This window comes from Schistocerca piceifrons, chromosome 1 (assembly GCF_021461385.2).
Source record: "Schistocerca piceifrons isolate TAMUIC-IGC-003096 chromosome 1, iqSchPice1.1, whole genome shotgun sequence".
Taxonomy (NCBI): domain Eukaryota; kingdom Metazoa; phylum Arthropoda; class Insecta; order Orthoptera; family Acrididae; genus Schistocerca; species Schistocerca piceifrons.
In genome coordinates this window covers 746,561,169-746,586,420 of record NC_060138.1, presented here as the reverse complement: position 1 = coordinate 746,586,420, position 25,252 = coordinate 746,561,169, and the positions used below count along the sequence as shown (strand labels likewise).

At 40.2% G+C, this 25,252-nt stretch overlaps 1 protein-coding gene across 8 annotated transcripts in view; it reads left to right on the top strand.

Annotated features, from left to right (window-relative positions):
- The window catches only part of LOC124711801 (diacylglycerol kinase theta), a 712,647-nt gene extending 688,787 nt beyond the window's left edge, over window positions 1-23,860 (top strand). For 5 of the 8 annotated variants that reach the window (XM_047242070.1, XM_047242035.1, XM_047242063.1 and 2 more), the window contains one exon: window positions 21,082-23,860. In XM_047242070.1, coding sequence (XP_047098026.1) covers window positions 21,082-21,213 — 132 coding nt within the window. In that variant the 3' untranslated portion in view covers window positions 21,214-23,860. Of the gene's footprint in view, window positions 1-20,401 lie in introns of all 8 variants that reach the window. The other 3 variants (XM_047242077.1, XM_047242059.1, XM_047242043.1) reach the window with 1 other exon arrangement.
- The last annotated feature ends 1,392 nt before the right edge of the window (window positions 23,861-25,252 follow it).

Here is a 25,252-nt window from a genome sequence, read left to right as displayed (position 1 = left end):
TTTGCAGGTATTGTAAACTATGAATATTTGCTTAAAAGCCTCATTTCTGTATGAACTAAATACACCACTGTCATCAGCAGTTGGTAAATTATATGGTGAATAATGAATTTCTGTGAAATAGTCCTTGAATAAGAATTTGACAATATGGTATATCCACTATTAATGAAAAGCAATCAGAAAAAAAATCAGGTAAGGTAGACCCACCTTTCTCTGTTGTGCCAGAAGCATAACCATCAAAAAGAAGTTGACTGCCCAGTTGTTATATACAACAACAACAAAGTTTGAACATTAAACTGCTATTGTAAGACAAATAACAGTAAAGCTCTGGGTCATAGTGATCAGCCACAGTCAACATTAGCTGATGTCAGCTACCTACAAATTGTGGCTTGTAAGTACCCCAAGGAGGAGGCAACAGAAATGCTTGCTGCCTTGCTGGAGGCATTTGGGATGGCAGTGTTGACTCAGATACAAAATGCCCCATCCATATACGATCAGTATGGCCACATTTTGGTGCACAAAGATGTTGGGCATGGGAACACCTGGAATGAAACTTTGACCTGAGGTGGTTGGTTCTCTTCATTGACACGTGCAGCTTTTGTGTGACACATGGAGGCCATTGAAGAAGAGTGTGAAGGCAGCATGCATGTCTCAGACTTGCATTCTCATAGATTCAGCAGGGAGATGTGCAATCATGTTTTGTGCTGATGTTATGTACCGATACCGGATGCCAGACATCTCTGTTGAGAGATGTGCCGTATTGGGCAATGAGCCTTCGGTCTATTGTCTTGGTTAACAATGGTGGTTTCATCTTTCAAGATAATAATACATGAGCAAATTGTGTCCACCTAGTAAATACCTTCCTCCAGCAGACAGGAATCAACCGAAAAAAATAATTTGCTGACATGGACCCAATGAAGCATGCTTGAGACCAATTGGAACTTGCAGTATGTTATCATCATATGAACCTTTCTTACACTGAATGACTTTGGGATGGTCTGCCATAGAAGAATGGGTATGGCTTGAGCAGTATAGTCTCAAACACTTTATGGATGACATACCAAGATGTATCTATGCACAGTATAGTGCACAGGACAGAGCAACCTGTATTGTATGTTACCTAGCAGCAGTTTTGGATATCACAGATGTGCACTTTTTAAGAGACTGTCTTTATTTTGGTTATGGTCTTGTTCCACAGTTAAAATATTTTGTTAGTTTTATGAAGCTTATTCTTTCATTCCCTTTTCCCAATGAATCTATGCCCACTTACAATCATAGATATGCACAAGGTGCAAAACTCTTTTTCTAATCTAACAACATAAAGGTGACAGTGATCATGTTTTTGTGTCCCCTGTCACAACAGTACTGTTCATCTTGTATGTTATTGACTCACAAAATAGTATTTGCTGCAATTCCTGAGTTTTCATAGATGATGTCTATTATACGAGGGTAGTTTGAAAAGTTCTGGGAATGGTATAGAAAGAAATAACTTACTTCAGTGAAACTTCTTTATCTTTCAATGTAGTCTAACACACCTGGTCCAGCAATGGTCCGATGGCTTAAAACCATCTAGAAAGTTTGATTTGTCAGGTTTACAAAATATTCATGAACTTCAACTGTCAGTTCTTCGTTTGAAGAGAATCTCCATACGCAGAGGATACTTTTGAGCCTGGGGAATAGAGGAAGTGTGATGAAGCCAAAACAGGCAAGTATGGTGGGTGTGGCAACAATCCATGTCTTAGTTCATGTCTTTCTGCAATGGCCAAGACACTTGTGTGTGGATGGGCATTGTCTTGATGAAAATGACTTTCTTTGTTGCCAGACCTGGCCTTTTTTCATGTACGTTTTGCTGTAGGTAGCCCATTAGGATGGCGCAGTATTATTGGGAAGATAATCTATGACTAGAATACCTTAAGCGTACCATAAAACAGATGCCATGACCTTTCTCACAAACCATGTTGCCTTTGCTTTCTTTGGTGGTGGTGAATCAACATGATTCCATTGCTTTGACTGCTTTTTTGTCTCTTGGGTATAGTAGCAGACTCATGATTCACCTGTGGTAACAAATTGAAGCAAAATATCTCATTGGTTGCTCTGAAAATGAGTCAAACCTTGTTTGGAAATACGCTCTAAAAACTGTAGAGTGTGCACACTCACGATAATTTTCCATCTTTGGACTGTATTGATTATTCAGACTGATAGGTACAGACATTCATGATTATTGTAGGAGAAACAAACATTGTTAATTTGAGATACTTCTTGAGTCATGCTGAATGAAAGGAAAATATATTATTTTCTTTTCATAGATGTACTCTCTTAATATTATGGTCTCTGGACAAAATAGTTTCTAGACACTGTAACTGAAATAAATATACAAGTGACCACAAGTATAGAATGTTTTGCCAAATACAAACCAAAATAAATTACACATGGTTTCAATGTCTGAAAAAACTTGTTGTGACTTAAGCAATATCAGTTGGAATATTTCATGCCATCTACATATGAGAATCTGTGCATTGTTCACACAGAACATTTTGAGTAGATTATATATGCTTTGCGTATGCTAAAATAAATACAAACCATTGTATGTTACTGGCATGATGATTTGCACAAAGCCACTTCACCATATATCATGTATGAAGGAGATAATTAATGTTATTAAATGAAACCAGAAAACAACTTTGTTACACAATGAGACCCCATAGTTGTGATGACACGTAAGAAAAAGTGAATATCCTGTAATGGTTGACACACAATTTAAAATCAAGAATGAGAAGTCAAATTAGCGAGAATTGGTTTAGCTGTTCAGTAATGCAGTGTTATGTCACATTTAGTTTATATAATTATATGAGAGAGAGGAAAGTGTATACCACATGAGAATTCACCACCAACCTTTTCTATATAAGAAATTTAAAAAATGATAAAAAAAAAGCTGCAAGCTCGAAGCAAATATATGGTCTTCCTGAAATAATTGGAGAAATTTGCAAAACTTCTCTGTCTCTCTTGTAGAAAACAGTATAACTCACTTTCAGTAATTACCTTTATAAACTCTTGCAGCTTCTGCAGAGTAGATTTGCAGCATGGTATAAATTCCAAAAGGGAATGGTAACAAGGCATGATAACAAGGCAGTAGGTAGCTGTCACACATTCAGTATTCAAATAGTAGATAACTCTGTTGGATCATAGAAGTGTGCATTAAATGTTACACACACCAAGCAGATTACAGAGTAATTCACAATGTGTTTTTCATGTGAATTCACAAGGTCCTTCGACACTGATAGGTAATGGATTTCAGTACCCATTCCTTATAAACAGACTTAATGTTGGTTGACCATTAAATGGGATTCAAAAAGACATGTCCTTCACACTCCTCTTATGCAGGACAACTCAGTCATTTTCAAACTGTTTTTGCCATTTTTCCTTTTGGGAATCACAATATTGTTGGTACCTGTGACCATCAGTAATAATGAGATTGTGAGATTGAGATGGGCCTCCCTGTGCCGTGGTCAGTGTTATTAAAGCTGCCTGGAAAAAATCCTTTCCCATTTGCTTCTCTTTTTATATCACCAAACTCAGTGCTAATCATGCACAAATATTCCACATAATGAGTGATCATACAAAACAATGAATGTACTACCATGTAAAATGGTGATCAAATAAAGCTCATAAACATATCAAGCTCATAACCAATATGATTGCCATCAATGTAGAGGATATAAACATATCTGACATATGTTTATTTCCTCTACATTGATGGCAATTATATTGGTTATGAGCTTGATTGCAGTCAATATGGAACATGGTAGACTGTATGAATTTCTAAAATGAAGTTTACAGTGAAAGTTCTGCAAATACAAGCAGAATTTTGAAACTAATAAACCTCACTGCAAATTGACATTTCAAGTTGACATTCACGCACACTGAATTTTGGTTAGTTTCACATGCATAATTTTTTGTGTTTATTAAGTGAATAACAACAGGTGCAACAAACTTCACATGTCACAAATGCTTAGAACATTGTTCATGCACATAATAAGGTTCACCATGTTACTTTATAGCTCAAATGGACGTACACGTGTGAGCAGGTAGAGATGCATGCATCCATGTGCCACGCTGATGTGCCAGAATATTATAACCCATTGTTTAATAGTGTTTTGATCCAACTTTGGAACAGAATATAGCAGCAGTTCTGCACAGCATGCTTTCAACAAATGCTTGGTAGTTTCTGGAGGTATGTGCACCATCTGTCTACGTGCAGGTCGCAGTTCCTGTAAACTATGGGTCTGCTGTTTGTGGTTGGGAAGCAGCACCTGATAGCATCCCAGATACCTAGATATGTTCCACTGGGTCCAACTCAGATTCCGCGTGTTCAACACTGTGCTCCAAAATGCTTACGTATGCATTAGTGTCAGATCTGCCACGGGTTGCCACTATCCTGCTTTACAGAGGGGCAAGCCTCCCAACCTCCACTGTCTGTGAAGAAGTGTAGATGTCCAACACTTTGTTCCTACTCATGGTGTCCCCCTCTATAAACCACTTTCCATAGATGCCCATGACAGTAACACATAAACAACTGACCAGCTTTGCCATTTCCGAGGTGCTTGTTCCCAGGTGCCAGGCTAAAAAAATATGCACTTTGTCACTTATCTATGGATTTCCCCATTTGTCTCTGCTCCATTTGCACACTTTCCTTAACATTCCACATGCCTACAATCTCACCATCTGGCATTCAGTCTTGTGGTGGGAGGTAAGCACAATGTTATCTTCCTTCTTTAATTACATTAACACGTAAGTGCCAATTCATTCAGCCCCTGATGCCCATTCACCTCATCCTACACATAGCAGTAACATGTAATAGTCTTGAGTTCATACATAATGAAGTTGAGAATTGCTTTTGATTTGTAGGAAAATGTGGAAACATCACTCTTTGGAAAGAGTACAAAAGCCTGAAGGTCATATAATGTCACTATACCATTGGTCATCATTCTTTGATTTCAGATTTCACTTTTATTTATTGTCAGCAGTCATGTAACCAATACAAAGGTCACATAAATCCTTTTTAGATACAGAAAATGAGGTAGGGTACTCATTTGTGAACATGTGATGAAATATTGCGTAGCTTGCATGCTGTTCCTGTTTTGCTTTACACATGGCTTCATAATCTTGGTGAATATTGAAAAATGACCTGCTTCCATCTATCAGTTATTCTGAAGTAGTAGTTGGATGTCTGACTTTCAAATTTTCGGAATAAGTTCAATATGCTGTCAAGGAATACATCTACATCTACATGATTACTTTGCAATTCACATTTAAGTGCTTGGCAGAGGGTTCATCGAACCACAATCATACTATCTCCCTGCCATTCCACTCCCGAACAGCGCGCGGGAAAAACGAACACCTAAACCTTTCTGTTCGAGCTCTGATTTCTCTTATTTTATTTTGATGATCATTCCTACCTATGTAGGTTGGGCTCAACAAAATATTTTTGAATTCGGAAGAGAAAGTTGGTGACTGAAATTTCGTAAATAGATCTCGCCGCGATGAAAAACATCTTTGCTTTAATGACTTCCATCCTAACTCGCATATCATATCTGCCATACTCTCTCTCCTATTACGTGATAATACAAAACGAGCTGCCCTTTTTTGCACCCTTTTGATGTCCTCCGTCAATCCCACCTGGTAAGGATCCCACACTGCGCAGCAATATTCTAACAGAGGATGAACGAGTGTAAGTGTAATCTGTCTCTTTAGTGGACTTGTTGCATCTTCTAAGTGTCCTGCCAATGAAACACAACCTTTGGCTCGCCTTCCCCACAATATTATCTATGTGGTCTTTCCAACTGAAGTTGTTCGTAATTTTTACACCCAGGTACTTAGTTGAATTGACAGCCTTGAGAATTGTACTATTTATCGAGTAATCGAATTCCAACGGATTTCTTTTGGAACCCATGTGGATCACCTCACACTTTTCGTTATTTAGCGTCAACTGCCACCTGCCACACCATACAGCAATCTTTTCTAAATCGCTTTGCAACTGATATTGGTCTTCGGATGACCTTACTAGATGGTAAAGAGAACTGCTCAGATTGTCACCCAGGTCATTTATATAGATCAGGAACAGCAGAGGTCCCAGGACGCTTCCCTGGGGAACACCTGATATCACTTCAGTTTTACTCGATGATTTGCCATCTATTACTACGAACTGCGACCTTCCTGACAGTAAATGACAAATCCAGTCACACAACTGAGACAATACCCCATAGGACCGCAGCTTGATTAGAAGTCACAGGTTTTGCTTGATACCCCACACAATTGTAATTTTGACAATAAGTGTAGGTGTGGTAATGACTTAAATACTTATCAGAAATCAAGAAATACTGCATCTACCTGACTGCCTTGTTCTTGGGCTTTCAGTCTGTCATCTGAAAAAAAGTGCGAGTTGGATCCAACATGAGATATGTTTTTGGAACCTGTGCTGGTTGGCATGGAGGAGGTCGTTCTGTTCAAGATATTTCATTATGTTCTAAGATTCTAGGACAAACGAATGCCAAGGATATTGGATAGTAGTTTTGTGGATCACTTCTGCTATCATCCTTGTAGTCAAATGCAACCTGTACTTTCTTCCAAGTATGAGGCACAGTTTTTGTTTGAGGGATCAAAAGTAGATTATAGTTAAAAGAGGGACTATCTCAGTCACAAATTCTGTGTAGAATCTGATAGGGATTCCTTTGGGCCCTGGAGCTTTGCTCAGTTTTAATGATTTCAGCTGTTTCTCAACACCACTGACACTAATATCTACTTCACTCATCTTGCAGTGGCGCAAGAATTAAACTGGGGCAATACTCATGGATTTTTCCTTTTTAAAGGAACATTGGAAAATGGAGTTAAGCATTTCTGCTTTTGCTTTGCTACCCTCAGTTCAGTTCCTGTCTAATCAATGAGTGACTGAACTAAATAGCCTTTACATATGACCAGAATTTCTTTGGGTTTTGCGAAAGATCTTTCAACAATATTTTGCTAAGGTAGTCCTTGAAGGTTTCCTGCATTTCTCTGTTGACAACCACATGTTTTTCATTTGACATCTTTTGTGTATAGCCCTCTGCTGTGTTTTACATGTATTACATAATGATCTGTGTTTCCTTCCCATCACAAACTGTTCTATTGGGTAGAAATCTATCCAAAGCACGATCAAGTAGCCTGTTCCTTTAAACTTGAGCCATAGTTCCTATACATGCTCCTATTTGAACTGAAAGTTTCCATTTCCTCATTAAGATGCAACACAGCTGCTTCTTTATCTAGTTTACTGAACATATAAATCTTTCTACTTGCTATAACTGCACCTTGTATTTTGCTTTTCATTGTTGCTACAACTGCTTCATGGTCACTGATACCAGTTTTCATGTGGACATCCTCAATAAAGTCAAGTATATTTGATGTTATTATATCTTAATATATTTTCATCATGAATGGGGTTCCAAACCATCTGTTTTAGATAGTTTTCAAAGAAGGCAATCAGCAGTGTTTCACAGTATGTCTTGCCATACCAACCACTAACAAAATGTTATTATCCTAATTGATTGTTGGATGATTAAAGTTTCTCCAGTGATTAGAGTGTGATTCTGGAACTAGTGAACTGAGGTTTTCTCTATAGTTTTCAGTTACATCAGGTGGTGAGTCCGGTGATCAATAGGAGGAATCAACTAGAATTTTCTGCCCAGATCTAATACCAACTTGAGTTTTGCACAAATAGTTTCACAGACAGCTCCAATTTCTGTCTCAGTAGATATGAGTTTCTTGTCTACTGATACAAATAGACCACCTCCATTTCTAAGTAAGCTATACTTTCAATATCTGCTTAAATTTTCCACAAATATCTCACTGGTGTCAACTTCATGTTTTAATCAGCTTTCTGTATCTAGTATTATGTGAGCTTCCCTGGCTTTTAGGAGCACTTTGAACTCTGACACTTCATTGTAAATACTTCAGCAGTTAATCACTCCTGCCTGTGGATGGCATTCCTTTGGCTAGTACATTGATATTTCCAGGTCTCCTACTGCTATCATTATCTGGATGGAGAGCCACCTAACCTAAGAGCTCTTGTGTGCACCTCACAGACAGCATTACCTGGGCAGCAGTCTCTGGTGTGGAGTGCACACCTGCATCATTTAGGAGGACCTACAGTTCTCAAGCTGCATCGCAAATCTGAGAAGTCATTGCCAAGCTTGCACAGAACATTCATCGTCAGTGGTTCAAGCCTTCCACTTGACTCAAAAGCAGGGGCCACAATTATTTCTGAGGACAATGCTGCAGATTGTGGGCTTCATTGAAACCCCATGAGCAAGGCTGGTCTCGCAACTGTCACTGCCGGTCACTGGAATGATCCAAGTATGATCTCAGAGCCCAGATGACAGGTGTCATTTGTTCCTGTAAATGCTACAATATACAGTTGGTTACACTCTGTTCTCTCAATGCCTGCCAGAATTGCCTCTTCGACATGTTGAATGAGGCCTCCAAGCACATGGTGCTCTTTCCCGTATCTTTCTGCCATTTCCATAAAGGGGAACCATTATTATGTATTATGACAACAGAAAAACTTGGTACAAAACTTACTGTTTCTTTGAAACATTTTTCAGGTTACAGTCATTAACAAATCTGACAATACCATTAATTTACAATAATTTCAGAGAATATATATGCTCCTGTATTTAAAAGAGAAAACTAATGTGACATGATACGTTAGTTATTTACAGTAACTGTAAGTCACAAACACTGGTGTACTAGGAAATAGGTTATGCACAATACTCACAATTTTCAAAATTTCACATAAATATATACACTGGAACCTTGCTTAACAAACTCCTCCCACAATGCACAGTTTGCATAATGAGTAAAACAAACTGTAAAAAAATTACCGTTAACGAGTGGCATTTCACATAACAAGTGACGACGACTCAGTGTGAAGTCACCAGTCGTTCACACAAGGTGGGATAAGCGTTCAACAATACGAGCACCTTTCATTGTCCGCAGTGGCACATGAACAATGTCTTTAGTACTGCTGTCTGGGTTTAGTGCCCTTCTGCTAACACATTTTTCTGAACTTGTGTTCACACAATGTTTTTGTGTTTAAATTTTAATAATCTTCATAGAAATCTCCCCAAAAATAAAGCCACAGGAAGACAACTATAAGAGAGAGAAACTTACCGTAGAAATGGAATGTAAAATCATTGAAAAACATGAACGTGGTGTGAGTGTCGCTGATTCAGCATCCACATACAACTGGTCTGTATCAACTATGTGCACTATCCTCAAGAACAAGGACAAGATTGAGGAGATAGATTCTTCAAAGGGAGTGAGAAGAGTATCTAAACAATTGTTTCGTATTCTGGATGATGTCAAAAGGTTGTTCTTTATATGGATAAATGAAAAGCAATTTAAAGGTGACACTGTTAATGAGAACATCATTTGTGAGAAGGTGAGAATGATTTTCACCGACTTCGTTAAGAAGATGCTAGGATCATCAGAGGCCAGAGAACTGTTTAAGGGAAGCTGTGGGATGCTTAAGAAGTTTAAGAGAAGACCCGGCATCCACAGCATAGTGAGGCATGGTGAAGCAGACAACTGTGGCACAAAGGCAGTAGAGAACATTATCAGCAATTTCAAGATGCTTGTAGAGTCTGAGGGTTATCTGTTACAACAGTGTTTTAATTGTTACGAGATGGGTCTGCTCTGGTAAAAGATGCTGAAATGTACCTTTATAGTGGCAGAGGAGAATGCATTGTGAGGTCACAAGCCAGTGAAAGACTGTCTCACACTGCTATTCTGTATCAATGCAACCTGTGATTTGAAAATTAACCTATCACATTCCCACTGTGCGTTAGGTTCGCGACAAACTATCGCGTTCTTATTGTGGAAGAAGTATGTCTTCTGTGTTTATCATGTTTTTATTGAAGATCACTCAGGAAAGAACAAATAACATAGGCAGTGATTACACAATAATAACCAATGGAATGTTACAGCAGACTTGGTGGAACTCCCCAGAAACGTTCTGTGAAATCAACAAAGGAACAGTTATAACGTAGCACATCATTTAAAAGTCATGCAGTGCTTGCGTGCCGGGGCAAGGAGTAAGTGATGTGATGGTCTGCAAAACTTGCTCAGCTGGGTAAACAATTCAGACTCTGTCAGTTGTTACATGTAATGGACAGTAGTCGCAACGAGCGACCCAGTTGGACATAAATGCGGCAGCCAGCATTTCAGCAGAAATGTTGTCAATTGGAATAGCTTCTGTCCAGCGAGCGAATCTATCAATGATGGTTAGCAAATAGCATTGACCCTCTGAGGGCAGTAAAGGTCCCACGACGTCCAAGTGGACATGGGCAAACCTCTCGGTTGTGTCTGGGAAATTGCCTACAGGCACGCGAACATGATGTGAAATTTTGCAGCGTTGACAATTGATGCACACGCGAGCCCAGTGATGGCAGTCTTTTTGTATACCCAGCCACGCGTAATGACCAGATATGAGCTGCGTCATTGCCTTTACCCCTAGATGTCATAAATCGTGGAGGTTATTAAATATTTGCTTACACAGGTCTGCTGGGACGGATGGGTGCGCTTTGTTATTGGAGGTCTCACAATATATCTTAGTGTCTGATCCTGGTACATCAATGAGCTTGAGCTGCAGGCCTGCTGTGTCATCGTTCAATCAATTTTCAAGTTCTTGATCTGATTGTTGTGCTTGAGTCAGGCGTGAGAGGTCGATAGTCTCCATAATTGCATTGACGCATGACAAACAGTCTACCACTACACTGTTCAACCCAGAGATGTGTTTAATGTCGATGGAAAACTGAGCAATAAAATCCAACTGATTAAACTGCCTCGGTGAGCATTGTTGTTATTCTGGCGGAAGGTGAATGTCAGAGGTTTGTGGTCCGTATAAATTGTAAATACTCTCGCCTCCAGCTGTGTTTGGAAATACTTCACGGAAGCGTAGATGGCCAACAATTCCTGGTCATAAGCGCTCCATTGTTGCTGAGTGGATGATAATTTCCAAGAGAAAAAAGTCAGGGGCTGCCAGGCTTCGTCCACATATTGCTGCAATCCTGCGCCGATGGCCACATGGCTAGCATCGACCACGAGTGCAAGAGGGACGTCTAAAGCAGGGTGAGCAAGAAGCATTGCCTCAGCTATGCTTTTCTTGGCGGTTTCGAAAACATCTGTCATTGTCTATGAGCTCTGCACAGGTGCTTTGCCTTTTGTTTTCCGAGTGGCCAGCACTGCTCTAAGTGATTCTTGGAGTTCTGCCGCACACGGCAGAGGGTAGCGATAGAAACTGAGGATTCCGAGGACCTACGTAATTCTTTGGCTGTCTCTGGGTGAGGAATATTCAAAATGGCTTTAACTTTCTCTGGCAAGGGGCGCAATCCCACAGAAGAAATTACGTGACCCAAAAACGTTATCTCCGGTTATCAGAACACACACTTAGTGACATTCAAAACAATGCCGTACTTGTCAAAGCACTCAAAAACTTCAATGAGATGCTGTTCATGTTCCTCTGGCATCACTGAGAAGGAAAACCACATGGTAACCCTCATAATACAGAATCCATGAATCGTTGCCATGTCTGTGGGCGTTTCTCAAGCCAAATGCCATAAATAAGCTTTCAAACAAGCCAACAGGCGTTGTAATGGCTGTCTTCGGGATATCTTTCTCAGCAACCGGAATCTGTGCATATGCTTTGGCACAATCGAACACACTAAACACCTGTTTGCCACACAATGCATGATTGTAGTCTTTTAGAACAGGCACTGGATAGCGATCTGGAATTGTTATTGCGTTAAGGCTCATTAGTCACCGCATGGCCGCCATATGCTGCTCTTTTTAGGCACCAAATGCAAGGGTGATGACCATGCCCCACTAGATGGGCAGATAATGCCCTCGGCGAGCATAGTGTCAAACTCTGCCTTAGCGATCGCATACGGGAGCTAATCGTCTGGGTTTGCATGAAATCGGGGGCCAGCTGTTGTATTAATGAAGTGTACTGTATCATGACGTACCTTTTGTGAGGCCTCTGAAGGCCTCGTGAGAGCGTGGAACCGTGCTAGCAGCTAAGAGTACCTGTCGTTCATAGCCTGGATTACTGTGGCGTTGTAAGTTGCAGTGTGGCGCCGGAATGCAGGGGTGGACAGCCCGGTGACTGTGTCCAGCAACCGAGCATTGGAAACGTCAGGCATCAGGCAGTTATGCGCCAAGAGGTCTGCACCAATGATAGACTTCATCACAGCTGCGACTGTGAAGTTCCACACCAAAGAACGTCTCAGTCCAAGGTCTAGTTCCAAATGCTGTACTCCATAAGTCATGATCACAGAATTATTAGCTGACAGTTGAAATGTGGTGGCCAGACGGTATTTATGTAGCTTATCGCATGGTAGAATGCTGAAGCCGGATCCGGTGTTGATCAAAAACTTTCCGCCTGTCTTGTGGTCAGTTACGAACAGACGTACAGAAGATCTGCCCAGTGCATTTACGTTTGTGTGATGTTTGTTGCTGGTCTATGCACAAGACAGATTACATTTGTGTGCATGCTCTTCATATCGCTGGTGATACCAACATACGTTAGTAGGCGGTGCGTCACCAGAGGTGTGTGCGTGCGATGAAAAGCAGCTTAGGATCTCCGTTGGAACTGTCCTTTAATGTTCCGGTTGGTGAGCAGTTCATTCGTCTACTGAGGGGCGTCGACCTTGCTCAATAAGTTCTGGTTCATCTGTTTGTTAAGTGTTTCCACTTTATTCACGAGACTATTGTAGTTAGGTTTATGATGTGTCGGCAGCTGGGCCAACACCTTGTAGTTCGAGATGGCTGAAAATGCACGCTAGACTAACGCAGACGGGCGTGAAGTACTGGAACAGGCTACGTAATTAATGCTATGAAGAAAAGTACGTAGCTGGATTAATACTTATCTTTAATCAATCATTGTGGTACATCGCTCTTGACTATACACAGGAGACTTTAATTACAATCACTGTAAGGCTAATGGCGCCTTGCTAGTTCGTAGCCATTAACTTAGCTGAAGGCTATTCTGTCTCTCGACTAATGAAAGAGAAAGGCTTCGTACATCTAGTCGCTAGCTAGGTCGTCCGTACAACTGGGGCGAGTGCAATATCGTATCACGAGACCTGCCTTGTGGTGGCGCTAGGTCTGCGATCACACAGTGGCGACACGCGGGTCCGACATGTACTAAATGGACCGCGGCCGATTTAATCTACCACCTAGCAAGTGTGGTGTCTGGCGGTGACACCACAGTTTAGTTCCCATCGAAGCACTGGAACACGCCGTCGACGGATCAGAATAGGAAGCAGGCACAATTTCGTCTTGAATATGGTCAGCAAGATCGGCTACGGCATCAAGCAGCATATCGGTTTGTGACGCAACTATGGCTTTCACATGGGCCGGCAATCTACTGCTCCATAATGTATGAAGTAGCGTGTCTGGGATCGTGCCTGCATTGACTTTGCTCCTCACGTGACGAAGGTACTGGGATCATTTTTTGTCTCCAATGTCCTCCTGTGTTAGAACCTGCCTGCGGATACGCGTCGATTTAACTCGGTCTTGAGTTTTGTGTAGGCCTCTGTATTGAGTGGCGGAGATATAATATCCTGTACTTCAGCAGTGTATCGATGGTTTAATGGCTCACTACCAGTGCAAACTTGGTGGAATCCGATGTCACACCTGCACAAAGAAAACTCGCCTCAACTTGTGTGAACTATAATGCGAGGTTGTGAGGCCATAATGTTGGTAATTGTACTGCCAGTCTTGAAATTGTAGGAGTTACTGGTGTATCTGTAATGTTTCTGCTAACAAATGTTACTTTCTTGGTCCTGATGAATCGTCTTCTTAGCCACAATTACGTCGGGGTCCACAGATATCGCGTTCGCACTGTGCGTTAGGCTCGCAACTAACTATCAAGTTCTTATTGTGGAAGAAGTACGTCTTCTATGTTTATCATGTTTTTATTGAAGATCACTCAGGAAAGAACACATAACATATGCAGTGATTACACAATAATAACCAATGGAATGTTACAGCAAACTTGGGTAGAACTCCCCAGAAACATTCTGTGAAATCAACAATGGAACAATTATAAGTTAGAACATCGCTTAAACATCACGGAACGCTCACGTGCCACAGCAAGGAGTAAGCACATGTCAGCACTCCTTGCAGCCGGCACGCGAACCTCATTGACATATGCATGCGGTCAGCTGATTGCAGCCGCCAGCCACCCGACCACCTTTGTCACCACAAACCGCTGCTTGTTTACCATTCAGAAACTCCATGAGCCTCCAAGAAGTGTAAAGTGCAGAAGAGCAGGTTAAATGTGATGTGGAAGTCCAACAACAAGGCTTGAGTGACACATGTTCTTCTTTTTGATTGGATCATTGAAGTGTTTGATCCTTAGGTAAAAAATATATTTGCTTGAAATGAATCGCCAGTCAATGTCTTGCTTGTTTGGACAACGCTCCGGCCCATTCTCCAGGCCTATAAGACCACCTCCTTGAAAAATTTCAATTCATCAAGATCCAATTTCTGCCTCCCTACACCACTCTGTTGCTCCAGCCTATGGACCACCAGTTTAATTCTAACTTTAAGAAGCTCTGTACTAAAGCACTCTTGGAGCATTGCTTTGAGTTGACTGAAGCTACCAGTCTCACTCTTCGAGAGTTTTGGAAGTATAACTTCAACATCATTGCCCGCATCAAGATGATCGGCAAGGCATAGGAAGGGATTACCAAGAGAACTCTCACTTCTACTTGGAAGAAGCTTTGTTCAGAGTGTGTTGTCGAATGTGGCTCTGAACCATTTGAGTCAGTGAAGTGTGTAGTCAGTGAGACTGTGTCTCTGGCCAAGAGCATGGGACTAGAAGTGGATAACAAAGATATCAATGTGAGCTTGTGGAAGATCACAGCCAAGAAATGACTGCCAAAGAGCTTATGGAGTTGCGGAATGTTTCACAGCAGGAAGTTTTGGAGAGGAGTTCTTGAGAAGAGGAGGAGGAGGAGGAGGAAGTGGCAACAGCAAAGCAGCAATCTGCTGGGGCAATAAGATAAATGCTGAAAGCATGGGAATCTGTTGCATCGTACATTGAAAATCATCACCCCAATAAAGCAGTGGCTACTTGCACTACAAATTTACTTGAGGATAATGCTGTGTTGCAGTTTTGCCAAGTGTTGAAGAATTGGCAGAAACAAATGACTGTATATAGTTTTGTTGTGAAAAGAATTAGTTACGTATCATGAATAATAAAGTACATAATAATGTATGTATAATTTTCTTTGAATAAATAGCGTGAATAAGATAAAACTTTTAGTACCTTTTCTGCATGGAATGTATTATCATATTTTACATTAATTTATGTGGGATAAATTGTTTTGCTTAACTAGTATTTCATACTATGAGTAAGAATCTGGGACAAATTATGATCACTATGCAAGGTTCCACTCTTACGACATTAGGGAACAATTGGTTTTGACAAAGGATACTATGGCCAAAAGTTTCCAAAAACCACAAATTAAGTTCACAACTGACAATAAAGTATGAGCTCTCTGGACTCTTAAATGTTTGAAAAAACAGAATATATCATGAAATACACAAGTATTGACACAATCAGTGAAAGGTTATGTGAAAATCACACAGACAGTAGAACGTTAGTGATAATTTGGAAGTTGGCTTATATATGCAAATAAATGTGCAGATCACAGAAATTTTTTAAGTAGTTGAGTTTGTTACACCTTCTACACTAGGATGCCAAAGGTGAGCACCATAACATCAATTTACCACAGTCAAAGTTTTGAAAATTGTGGAGCACCAGCAAAGCACAACTTCTGTTTGCAGCAGCTAACACTACACTTACAGCTAGCTGGCATACATATTTAAATTTAATTACAGTATTAAAATAACAAAATCTGCAGAGATTATAGAGGATAGTGTATGAGGTGATTACTAATAAGTCACTTATTTGGGACAAAACTCATAAAATAAGGACCAAAGTAGTTACATACATTATACATTATTCCCTACGTTTCATGTTAAAAATTTTCTCTTTCACCCAAGAGACTGTGCTTGACTGGAGACAGATCTGGTGATCGAGCATGCCAAGACAACATTTCGACACTATGTAGAGCATCTTGAGTTACAGCAGTGATACACTCCTGGAAATTGAAATAAGAACACCGTGAATTCATTGTCCCAGGAAGGGGAAACTTTATTGACACATTCCTGGGGTCAGATACATCACATGATCACACTGACAGAACCACAGGCACATAGACACAGGCAACAGAGCATGCACAATGTCGGCACTAGTACAGTGTATATCCACCTTTCGCAGCAATGCAGGCTGCTATTCTCCCATGGAGACGATCGTAGAGATGCTGGATGTAGTCCTGTGGAACGGCTTGCCATGCCATTTCCACCTGGCGCCTCAGTTGGAGCAGCGTTCGTGCTGGACGTGCAGACCGCGTGAGACGACGCTTCATCCAGTCCCAAACATGCTCAATGGGGGACAGATCCGGAGATCTTGCTGGCCAGGGTAGTTGACTTACACCTTCTAGAGCACGTTGGGTGGCACGGGATACATGCGGACGTGCATTGTCCTGTTGGAACAGCAAGTTCCCTTGCCGGTCTAGGAATGGTAGAACGATGGGTTCGATGACGGTTTGGATGTACCGTGCACTATTCAGTGTCCCCTCGACGATCACCAGTGGTGTACGGCCAGTGTAGGAGATCGCTCCCCACACCATGATGCCGGGTGTTGGCCCTGTGTGCCTCGGTCGTATGCAGTCCTGATTGTGGCGCTCACCTGCACGGCGCCAAACACGCATACGACCATCATTGGCACCAAGGCAGAAGCGACTCTCATCGCTGAAGACGACACGTCTCCATTCATCCCTCCATTCACGCCTGTCGCGACACCACTGGAGGCGGGCTGCACGATGTTGGGGCGTGAGCGGAAGACGGCCTAACGGTGTGCGGGACCGTAGCCCAGTTTCATGGAGACGGTTGCGAAAGGTCCTCGCCGATACCCCAGGAGCAACAGTGTCCCTAATTTGCTGGGAAGTGGCGGTGAGGTGCCCTACGGCACTGCGTAGGATCCTACAGTCTTGGCGTGCATCCGTGCGTCGCTGCGGTCCGGTCCCAGGTCGACGGGCACGTGCACCTTCCGCCGACCACTGGCGACAACATCGATGTACTGTGGAGACCTCACGCCCCACGTGTTAAGCAATTCGGCGGTACGTCCACCCGGCCTCCCGCATGCCCACTATACGCCCTCGCTCAAAGTCCGTCAACTGCACATACGGTTCACGTCCACGCTGTCGCGGCATGCTACCAGTGTTAAAGACTGCGATGGAGCTCCGTATGCCATGGCAAACTGGCTGACACTGACGGCGGCGGTGCACAAATGCTGCGCAGCTAGCGCCATTCGATGGCCAACACCGCGGTTCCTGGTGTGTCCGCTGTGCCGTGCGTGTGATCATTGCTTGTACAGCCCTCTCGCAGTGTCCGGAGCAAGTATGGTGGGTCTGACACACCGGTGTCAATGTGTTCTTTTTTCCATTTCCAGGAGTGTATATAGACAAGTGTTATCCTGTTGGAAAACACCCACTAAAATGCTGTTCATGAATGGTACCACAACAGGTCGAATCAGTAGCTTGACAAATTTGTAGTCAGTCTGTGTGGGATAACCACGAGAGTGCTTCTGCTCTCATATGAAATTGCACCCCAGATCATAACTCCAGGTGTAGGTCCAGTTTGTCTAGGATGCAGACAAGTTGGTTGCATGCCCTCAGCTGGATTCATTCTGAATTACAGGCCTCAACTGGTTTCCCTCTGACCAACACATGGCCATCACTGGTACCGAGGCAGAAGCGGCTTTCTTCAAAAAACACAACAGACCTCCACCCTGCCCTTCAAAGAGCTCTTGCTTGACACCACTGAAGTCCCAAATGGGGGTTGTTTGGGGTCAGTGGAATGCATGCTCTAGGGCGTCTGACATGGAGTTATCCTTGATAGTCTTCTCTCTCATTAGTGCCACATGGCTATCCAGAGTTCAGTTTTCTTTCAGCCCAGTCTCATGACCACCACTGCCAGTCATGTGAAGTGGCTACATTCCTGCGAAGTTTTTCTGTAGTATCGCAGAACGTACATCCAGCTTGTCATAGTCCTGATACATGACCTTATTCAAACTCAGTGAGGTGTTGATAATGGGGTTTTTGTCACCTTAAAGCCAGTCTTGAGTAACAACAGCTCACCGTGTCCAATCGCAAAGGCAACAGATGCTCAACACCATTACAGTATGTATTTAAAGCAAACCTGATTTGCTTTCTCAGGTGGCGCTACTAGCTCCACTTTTATGCGACTGCCGTGAAATTGGAATAGACATCATCTTTCAGATGTAGAAACATGCCTACCAACTTTTGCTTATGTGCATAACTCCTACTTGGTGTTGCAATTTTTTTTTCTGTCAGTGTAGTTATAGCTGCTCACAACTGATCTCAATTTTTCAAAACAAGTACTGACCCAGAAACAACGTTAATCAAGACATTCAAGTTTCTTTCTTTGGGTGAGGAATGGAAATAATGAATAAAGAGACATCTGCACCACTGAGAATGAAGGGCCAAAAGATATTTATTGAATCAAAGGAGATAGGTATATTGTAGGTAGGCATCAGGCATTCTGATAAGTTTGTGAATACCATTGATTATATAGTTGTCATCTTCCACTGTCACCCCCCCCTCTCCCACTCTCTTTCTTATTGTGTCATTCCAAATAATCACTCTACTGTGTCAAGTTTAATTTTTTCATCACGTGATTTAATTTGGATTTGCGCATTATTTGGTTTTGATCAGTAAGAAGTGTGATGATGTTGATAAAATGTATTGCTTGTTGTAATGCTTTAAAAATTGCATAGGAGGGGGGAAAAGAAAAAGAAGTTGAATTCAGAGTTTTTGAAACCAAATACGCTTTGAAAACTAAACAGTAGAAACAGACAAAAGGAGCTGTAGAAGGATGGAACAGTTTGCAAAGGATAGGGGCGTAATTTTCTTCTGGTCTCTTAACAAACAAGGTCTAGGTAATGAATTTGATGCAATGAATGCAACTGACAAATAGAAATAAAAATTAATGTTTACTTGATAATTAATAGTGCAAGAGGAGGTAGCTAACTGTAAAGGCAGAAGATAATGAAGAGAACAGAAGACTGCTTACTGTTTTCTTGCAGAGCAAATCCAGTCCAGATAATGTGTGAGTGGGGAGCTTTATTAAGCTAATGGTATGAAAATGAAGTGAAAGAAGGATAAAATGAGAATTTACAGAAATGTAGTGAAAAAATTACAGACTGTATGAAAAAGTAATTGTCATAGATTAAGCACTTGCTGACTGGATGAACTGTTGTGTATTAGGGAGCATGAAGTCATTTGTGTAGTCTCTCCAGTAGATGTTCTTCAGTAATTGTGGAATTGGTGATCTTTCCATATCACTGAAATGTGTACCACCTCTGCAGTTTTCTTCTTTTCCTTTTAACTACTATAATGAAGAAATTTATGCTGACAACTTTTTATTCCATTTTCTTGTGTCAGTTCTTTTGTTCACATCGGTGTATTCATAAACATTAAAAGTTTTTAAAACATTTTATCAGACATTCTTACAACTTAACGGATGTCAAAGTATGTATCACTTTCTCACTTCTAAATATTATTGGGGTAATTTTTGGCAATATCTTTGTACTGAAATTATTTTCCATGCTTGGTTACTGCTATAAATTAATGGTCTTCAGGACCACATTTTCAGTGTTACTATCCTTTTCATTTCTTGTGCCTTTTGTCACTAGTGTTAGTATACCACAGTATTGTCCAGATCAAGTCTTCTTGCATGTAGCGATATGGTGAATTTAATGAAATCACACTTTCACCACACATTTTCAAATTTCATTTCTTGTAAAAAAGTTATGATTGTGAAGTTTATAGTGAATTTTGCCATGTTCACGCGAGACTTCCAGAAACTAGGTTATAACTTCAAAAGCTGTTTGCAATTAAACCAGTCAGTACACGTAGGTGACACAAAATTCATTGGTAGTTTCGAAATACATGAGAAAAGAAAAGCCAAACACTTATTAACATCCATAATAGTGTTATCTATATCTAAATTTTATTTAAAACTTGCTGTCTTAGCTTTATTTTCTGTATAAATGTTATAGCTCTCTATTACTAGAAAGGCGATTTTTGATAGATTAGTAATTCATTTAAAAATTTTCTGTCTGTATCTCTCAATAAGATTTGCATGTTGTATGTAGTATCTCACAGTTGGCTTTTAACCCACTCCTCGACTAATAAACCCACGTTCCTCTTGACTGCAGGCAACCATGTTGAAGAAAAATAAGATCAAGCGGCGAAACACTGAACCCTCTATCCTGCCAGCAAATGGGGAGGGGGGCAAGAGCAGTGATGAATAAATCCATTCTCAGCAGCCTCAGAGTAGAGAAACTTATGCAGTCTGGGAGCTGTATCTCATCCTGTCTAAATATTTTCTTTAATGTTGCTTAAAAGATATTTCGATCAATCATTTTCTTATAACATTTACCATTTGTGTATGCATGTGTTCCATTATGAGTCACTGTTAATCTAGTTTGAGAATGGAGTTAAGTCATGGATATGCATGAAATAATGCCTGTGTTATATTCATGTTTCAGTTTTAAAAGTTCTCAGACTGCATTCCGAGTTATGGTCTATGTGTACTCCCCTTTTTCCTTACAAATATGTGAGAGGAACTTCCAAGCTTCACACACTTTCACACTTCACTGGGTTAATTGCTGTTGTAATTCAGACTCCTCTCACTTTTTTTCTTTTTCATGTTATGCTTTCTTGCTTACTAATCTAATTCTGCTTCTTTTTTTGTCTTGCATCAAAATATAATTACTCACAAAATGTTTATGTGAGAATGTGGTCCACTTTTGATTATTGACATCAGTTTCTTCTCTTTCCTTTGCACTGCTTTGTTTGCTCCTCCCATTCCTTTCATTCCTAAATCCTCTGCTAGGCTACAATGTTGAAGAAGATGAAGGGAAAGATGAAACGCCGCAACACAGAGCCACTAATGCTGGTGTCTCCAGGGTCACAGTTCGTGCTGCCAGCGGACTCATCAGCAAATCACAACAACACTGCTGTATGAAGAGTGTGATATTGTAATTAATCTTTTATACTTTGTGAATATCATTAAATTGTAGCCTTTTTTATAAAAATGTATAGGAAAAAATGTACCCATTCCACATTGAATGAATGTGTTGTGAGCAATTGCTAAAGGAGCCTAAATAAATTCCATAGTTCTCATGAATCACAGCATACAAGCAGTGGCGCAGTGAACTATGGAAAGACATATTTTTTAATGTAAATGTGAAAGAACTGTTAACCAACGCAGATTGGTTTTAATGTTCAGAAATAATTTTTGCTGTAATTTATTTTTCCCATGTGGTTGACACTAAATAGGTTAAGATAGATCTCATTTCCCCATCATTTAATAATGTGCCCTATGGTAGATTGTCAGTTGCCCATACTCCCACTAAGAGAAAGAAGCTAACTGCTTCTCCATTCAGTATTAAATGAATACTTGGGCATATTAAACAGTCCACAGGGCAAACTACCACTAGTCATAAAACATGTGTGTTTGTTGTGTACTACTTTTTAAAACTGCAGAGAAAACTGGGCATGGGTTTACACAAGTGTCTTGTGTGTGGCTGCATGTACGCTTAATTTTTGCATTTATGTTCTTAGTATTGTATACTGTAATGACAAATATTACATTAAAGTATGGTATTTTACCAGTGGACTTGGCACAGTGCGACAGTTATGATACTGTTACATGTGTTGTGGACAGTGTAAGAGCACAACAAGACATTGGGAACAGTTGTTACAGTTATATTACTACAGTGTGTAAATGTATTTTGCTGTCAGTCATAAAATGTAGGTCTGGGAATCAGATCCTACTTGTGACAGAAAGAGTGTAAATTTTAACGCATAATAATTGCATATGTAAGTTTGGAGTAATTAGCAGTTTTGTAGTAGAACATGGACATTGCTGAATTTCTGCTAAAAACACTTCAGACTTACAATCATGCAAACATTTCTAGTCAGGTCAACTGAAGACCAACGGCGATAAACTAGGATGAGAAAGGAAGCATAAAGATGGTTGTAAAAGTGATGCTCTTTGTTAATTGGTGTGTAATGGATTGTATTTTTTCTGTACAGAGAGAAGACATGCATACTTTGAATATTTGCCTGCAAAAATGAAAATGAGAGTGGCCATTGTATTCTGAGAGCATTTCCAGAGGTATGCCAGTTATGCTTCCTACATTTCTCTGCAATACATTCCATGTACAACATTACAGACAGAATAATGTGTGGTTGGTTACTACCTCACACTATCACATACTTGATATGACATTGAAGAGGATGGCTCACATTCATCCCTAAATTTAAGGTATACTCGTGAGCTTACCTTAATTACCCCAAGAGTGGGGCTCCCCAGATTTGACAAAATATTTTTAGAATCCATCCAGAATCTCTGAGCATATGCTGCCAATGGACAAACACAGATATGTAGTTCCAGATGATGTCGTACTGATCTGTTGTTCTCCAGTGTGTTCTGAAAGGCTTGTGATCTGTACAGATTGTTGACATGTGTGATGTGTGAAGAAGAAAGTTACTTTGTGACTGAAGATGTATGGTTTTCTGAAGAAGGTTCTGTAGTTGGATTAATATTGTTTGTGGTTCATGAGCTGTGTTTGGTACATGAAAGGGCTTTACTGGTATCATTCCACACTATGAGGAAAGACTATTTTAGATACCAGTTCGTGAGATAAAGGTTCCTTGACAGATATGCACATAAAGTTACAGTTAAAGAAAAGCGAATACACTGGAAGTTTTGCTTGTGAGAAAGAAGATTGCCTGCAGGAAAGTGAAGAGTATTTGAGACGTCCTTCGCAAGCAATGTGCCAGGACCTGGTTGGATGGAACACCAGTTGGTAACTCAGCTTGGTGCCCTATTGGCGCTTTGTAGGTCGCGCTAGAATCTAGTCAATATCCCACATCCCTGTAGACTCCTCCAAGCTCAATGTCAAACCGTGCGTGTCTGTCTGTTCTTTATTCATTTCATATTTTACATGCTAATATAATGAAAATTCTAAATTTTATGGGTGTCTTGGTCCGTTCCGGAAACGGATGTCAAGCCTCCTGGTTCCTAATCAGCTGGAGATGTATGGGGCTCAGTTGTTGACGAGTTGCTATTCCGGAGCTTATCTCGTGAACAATAAACATTTTTAGCTGATTTGTGAACATATATGTTAAAGATTCGACAAAAGCCTCACGTCACTGTTGCATTATATTGATAGCTAATATTATATTATGCTCTGTACAATCTATACTAAAGATCAATGTGCTATGTTCTCCTGTCGTTATACCCAAAACCAACAAGTTGTTGAGCTTGCAAGTTCGGCAGCAGATTGCACAGACTCGATAAATTATCTGACAATCTGGGTCAACAGCTAGCTCACACAGTTGGTGAACGTATCGGCTGTGTTTTGGACTGCTCCAGGATATTTCGCAATTAAAATTGTGCAGTATTGGTGTCTAAATACGTTACTTAACCCTGGAACAGCTCAACACTTTAAAGATCGAATGTATTTTATTGAGTCTCTTGCAATAAAGTCTCTCTACATACGATATATATATAAATATATATATGTATATGATGTGAAGATGATAATATAGATTATATTATAACTTGTGGATATAGAAAGGTATTAAATGTAACTTCAAATGCATGGTCCTATTTCTTTTCCCATGTTTACATTCCATTTACTAGCTTCTATTTTTTTCCAAATAAGTACAGCAATATAATTGCTTAAAATGACTCACCTAATATGAAACACTGATTTCTGAATGTATGCATTCTGCTTAATTAATTGAGATTCAAAGACTTATACAAAAATTTAATGTGCTGCAGGTAATAACCTAAGCATTTCAAACACAGTTGTTTATAACAACCCTAAAAATAATCCATTTTATTCATTTTGAAGACCATAAGAATTATCATGTTCATAATATTTATATGTAATGCAAGAGTTTGTTTTGTCAATATTTAAAAATATCTTGAACAATCAGAAACAATCACCTTTCTCACCATGGCTTACATGCATGCTTAACACATAGTAAGTAGTTGCAGATAAGTGAATCTTGGCATACTGCATTCAGTGAATCTGTTACTGCCCTAACAAGTAATCAAATGATATGTTATAGAATTATAAGATTTATCCTATATGACAGAAGGAGAAAGAACTGAGGTATGTTTTGGTGAATTTTATATTTCAGTAGGAACACACCTCTCTCACACAGGTCTCGAGTATATTTTGCTTTGAAACTAAGGCATGAATGCAGATATACCCATGGTGTAAATTAAACACTTCGATGTGTAGATACATGTGTGTACAAGGCAGTCATGTCTGCTGTTAAAGGAACAGTTGACATCTGAAAGAAAGGTAAGAAATGCTGTGAAGAGATTGAAGTCAAAATGGAAAACAGGTAAAAGCTTTATGCTTTTTTGAACTGTGACATACATTCAGTTAGTTTAGTTGCAGTACTAGTAGTCACAGTTTTAGATCCACACTTCATTGTGTGTACCCTACTCTGTTTTCTTGGCTTTGTTGGAAGAATTTCCTGGTTTGTTCTATGTGGCTGAACATCTGCAGTTGACATTATAAACAAGAAATCAATGTACAGAAGTACAAAAAAAATTATGCAAGGATAAGTACAATGTAAATGTAAGGATAAATGCAACCAAACAAGAACACATTATAAACAAATAACAATTATCCTTCAAACTACATTTTTATGCACAAATAATGGAAACTATTAAGGTAACCACACACTATATACTGGGGACAATGAGTGGTGAACAGACACATAAATGAGACTGAAATTGACACTAAACCATCATACAATGAATTTCCTCATAACTAACTAACTGAAACACACACACACACACACACACACACACACACACACACACACACACACACACACTAAGGTTTCATAGGAATGTAACAACAGAAAGTCTGTCCTGGTACAAGCTGGTAAAGTAACATGTAACACACACATGGTGAAATGGAGGGAGGGGCATCAAGATAGAACAAAGGAAGATGAAGGTGCAGAGAGAA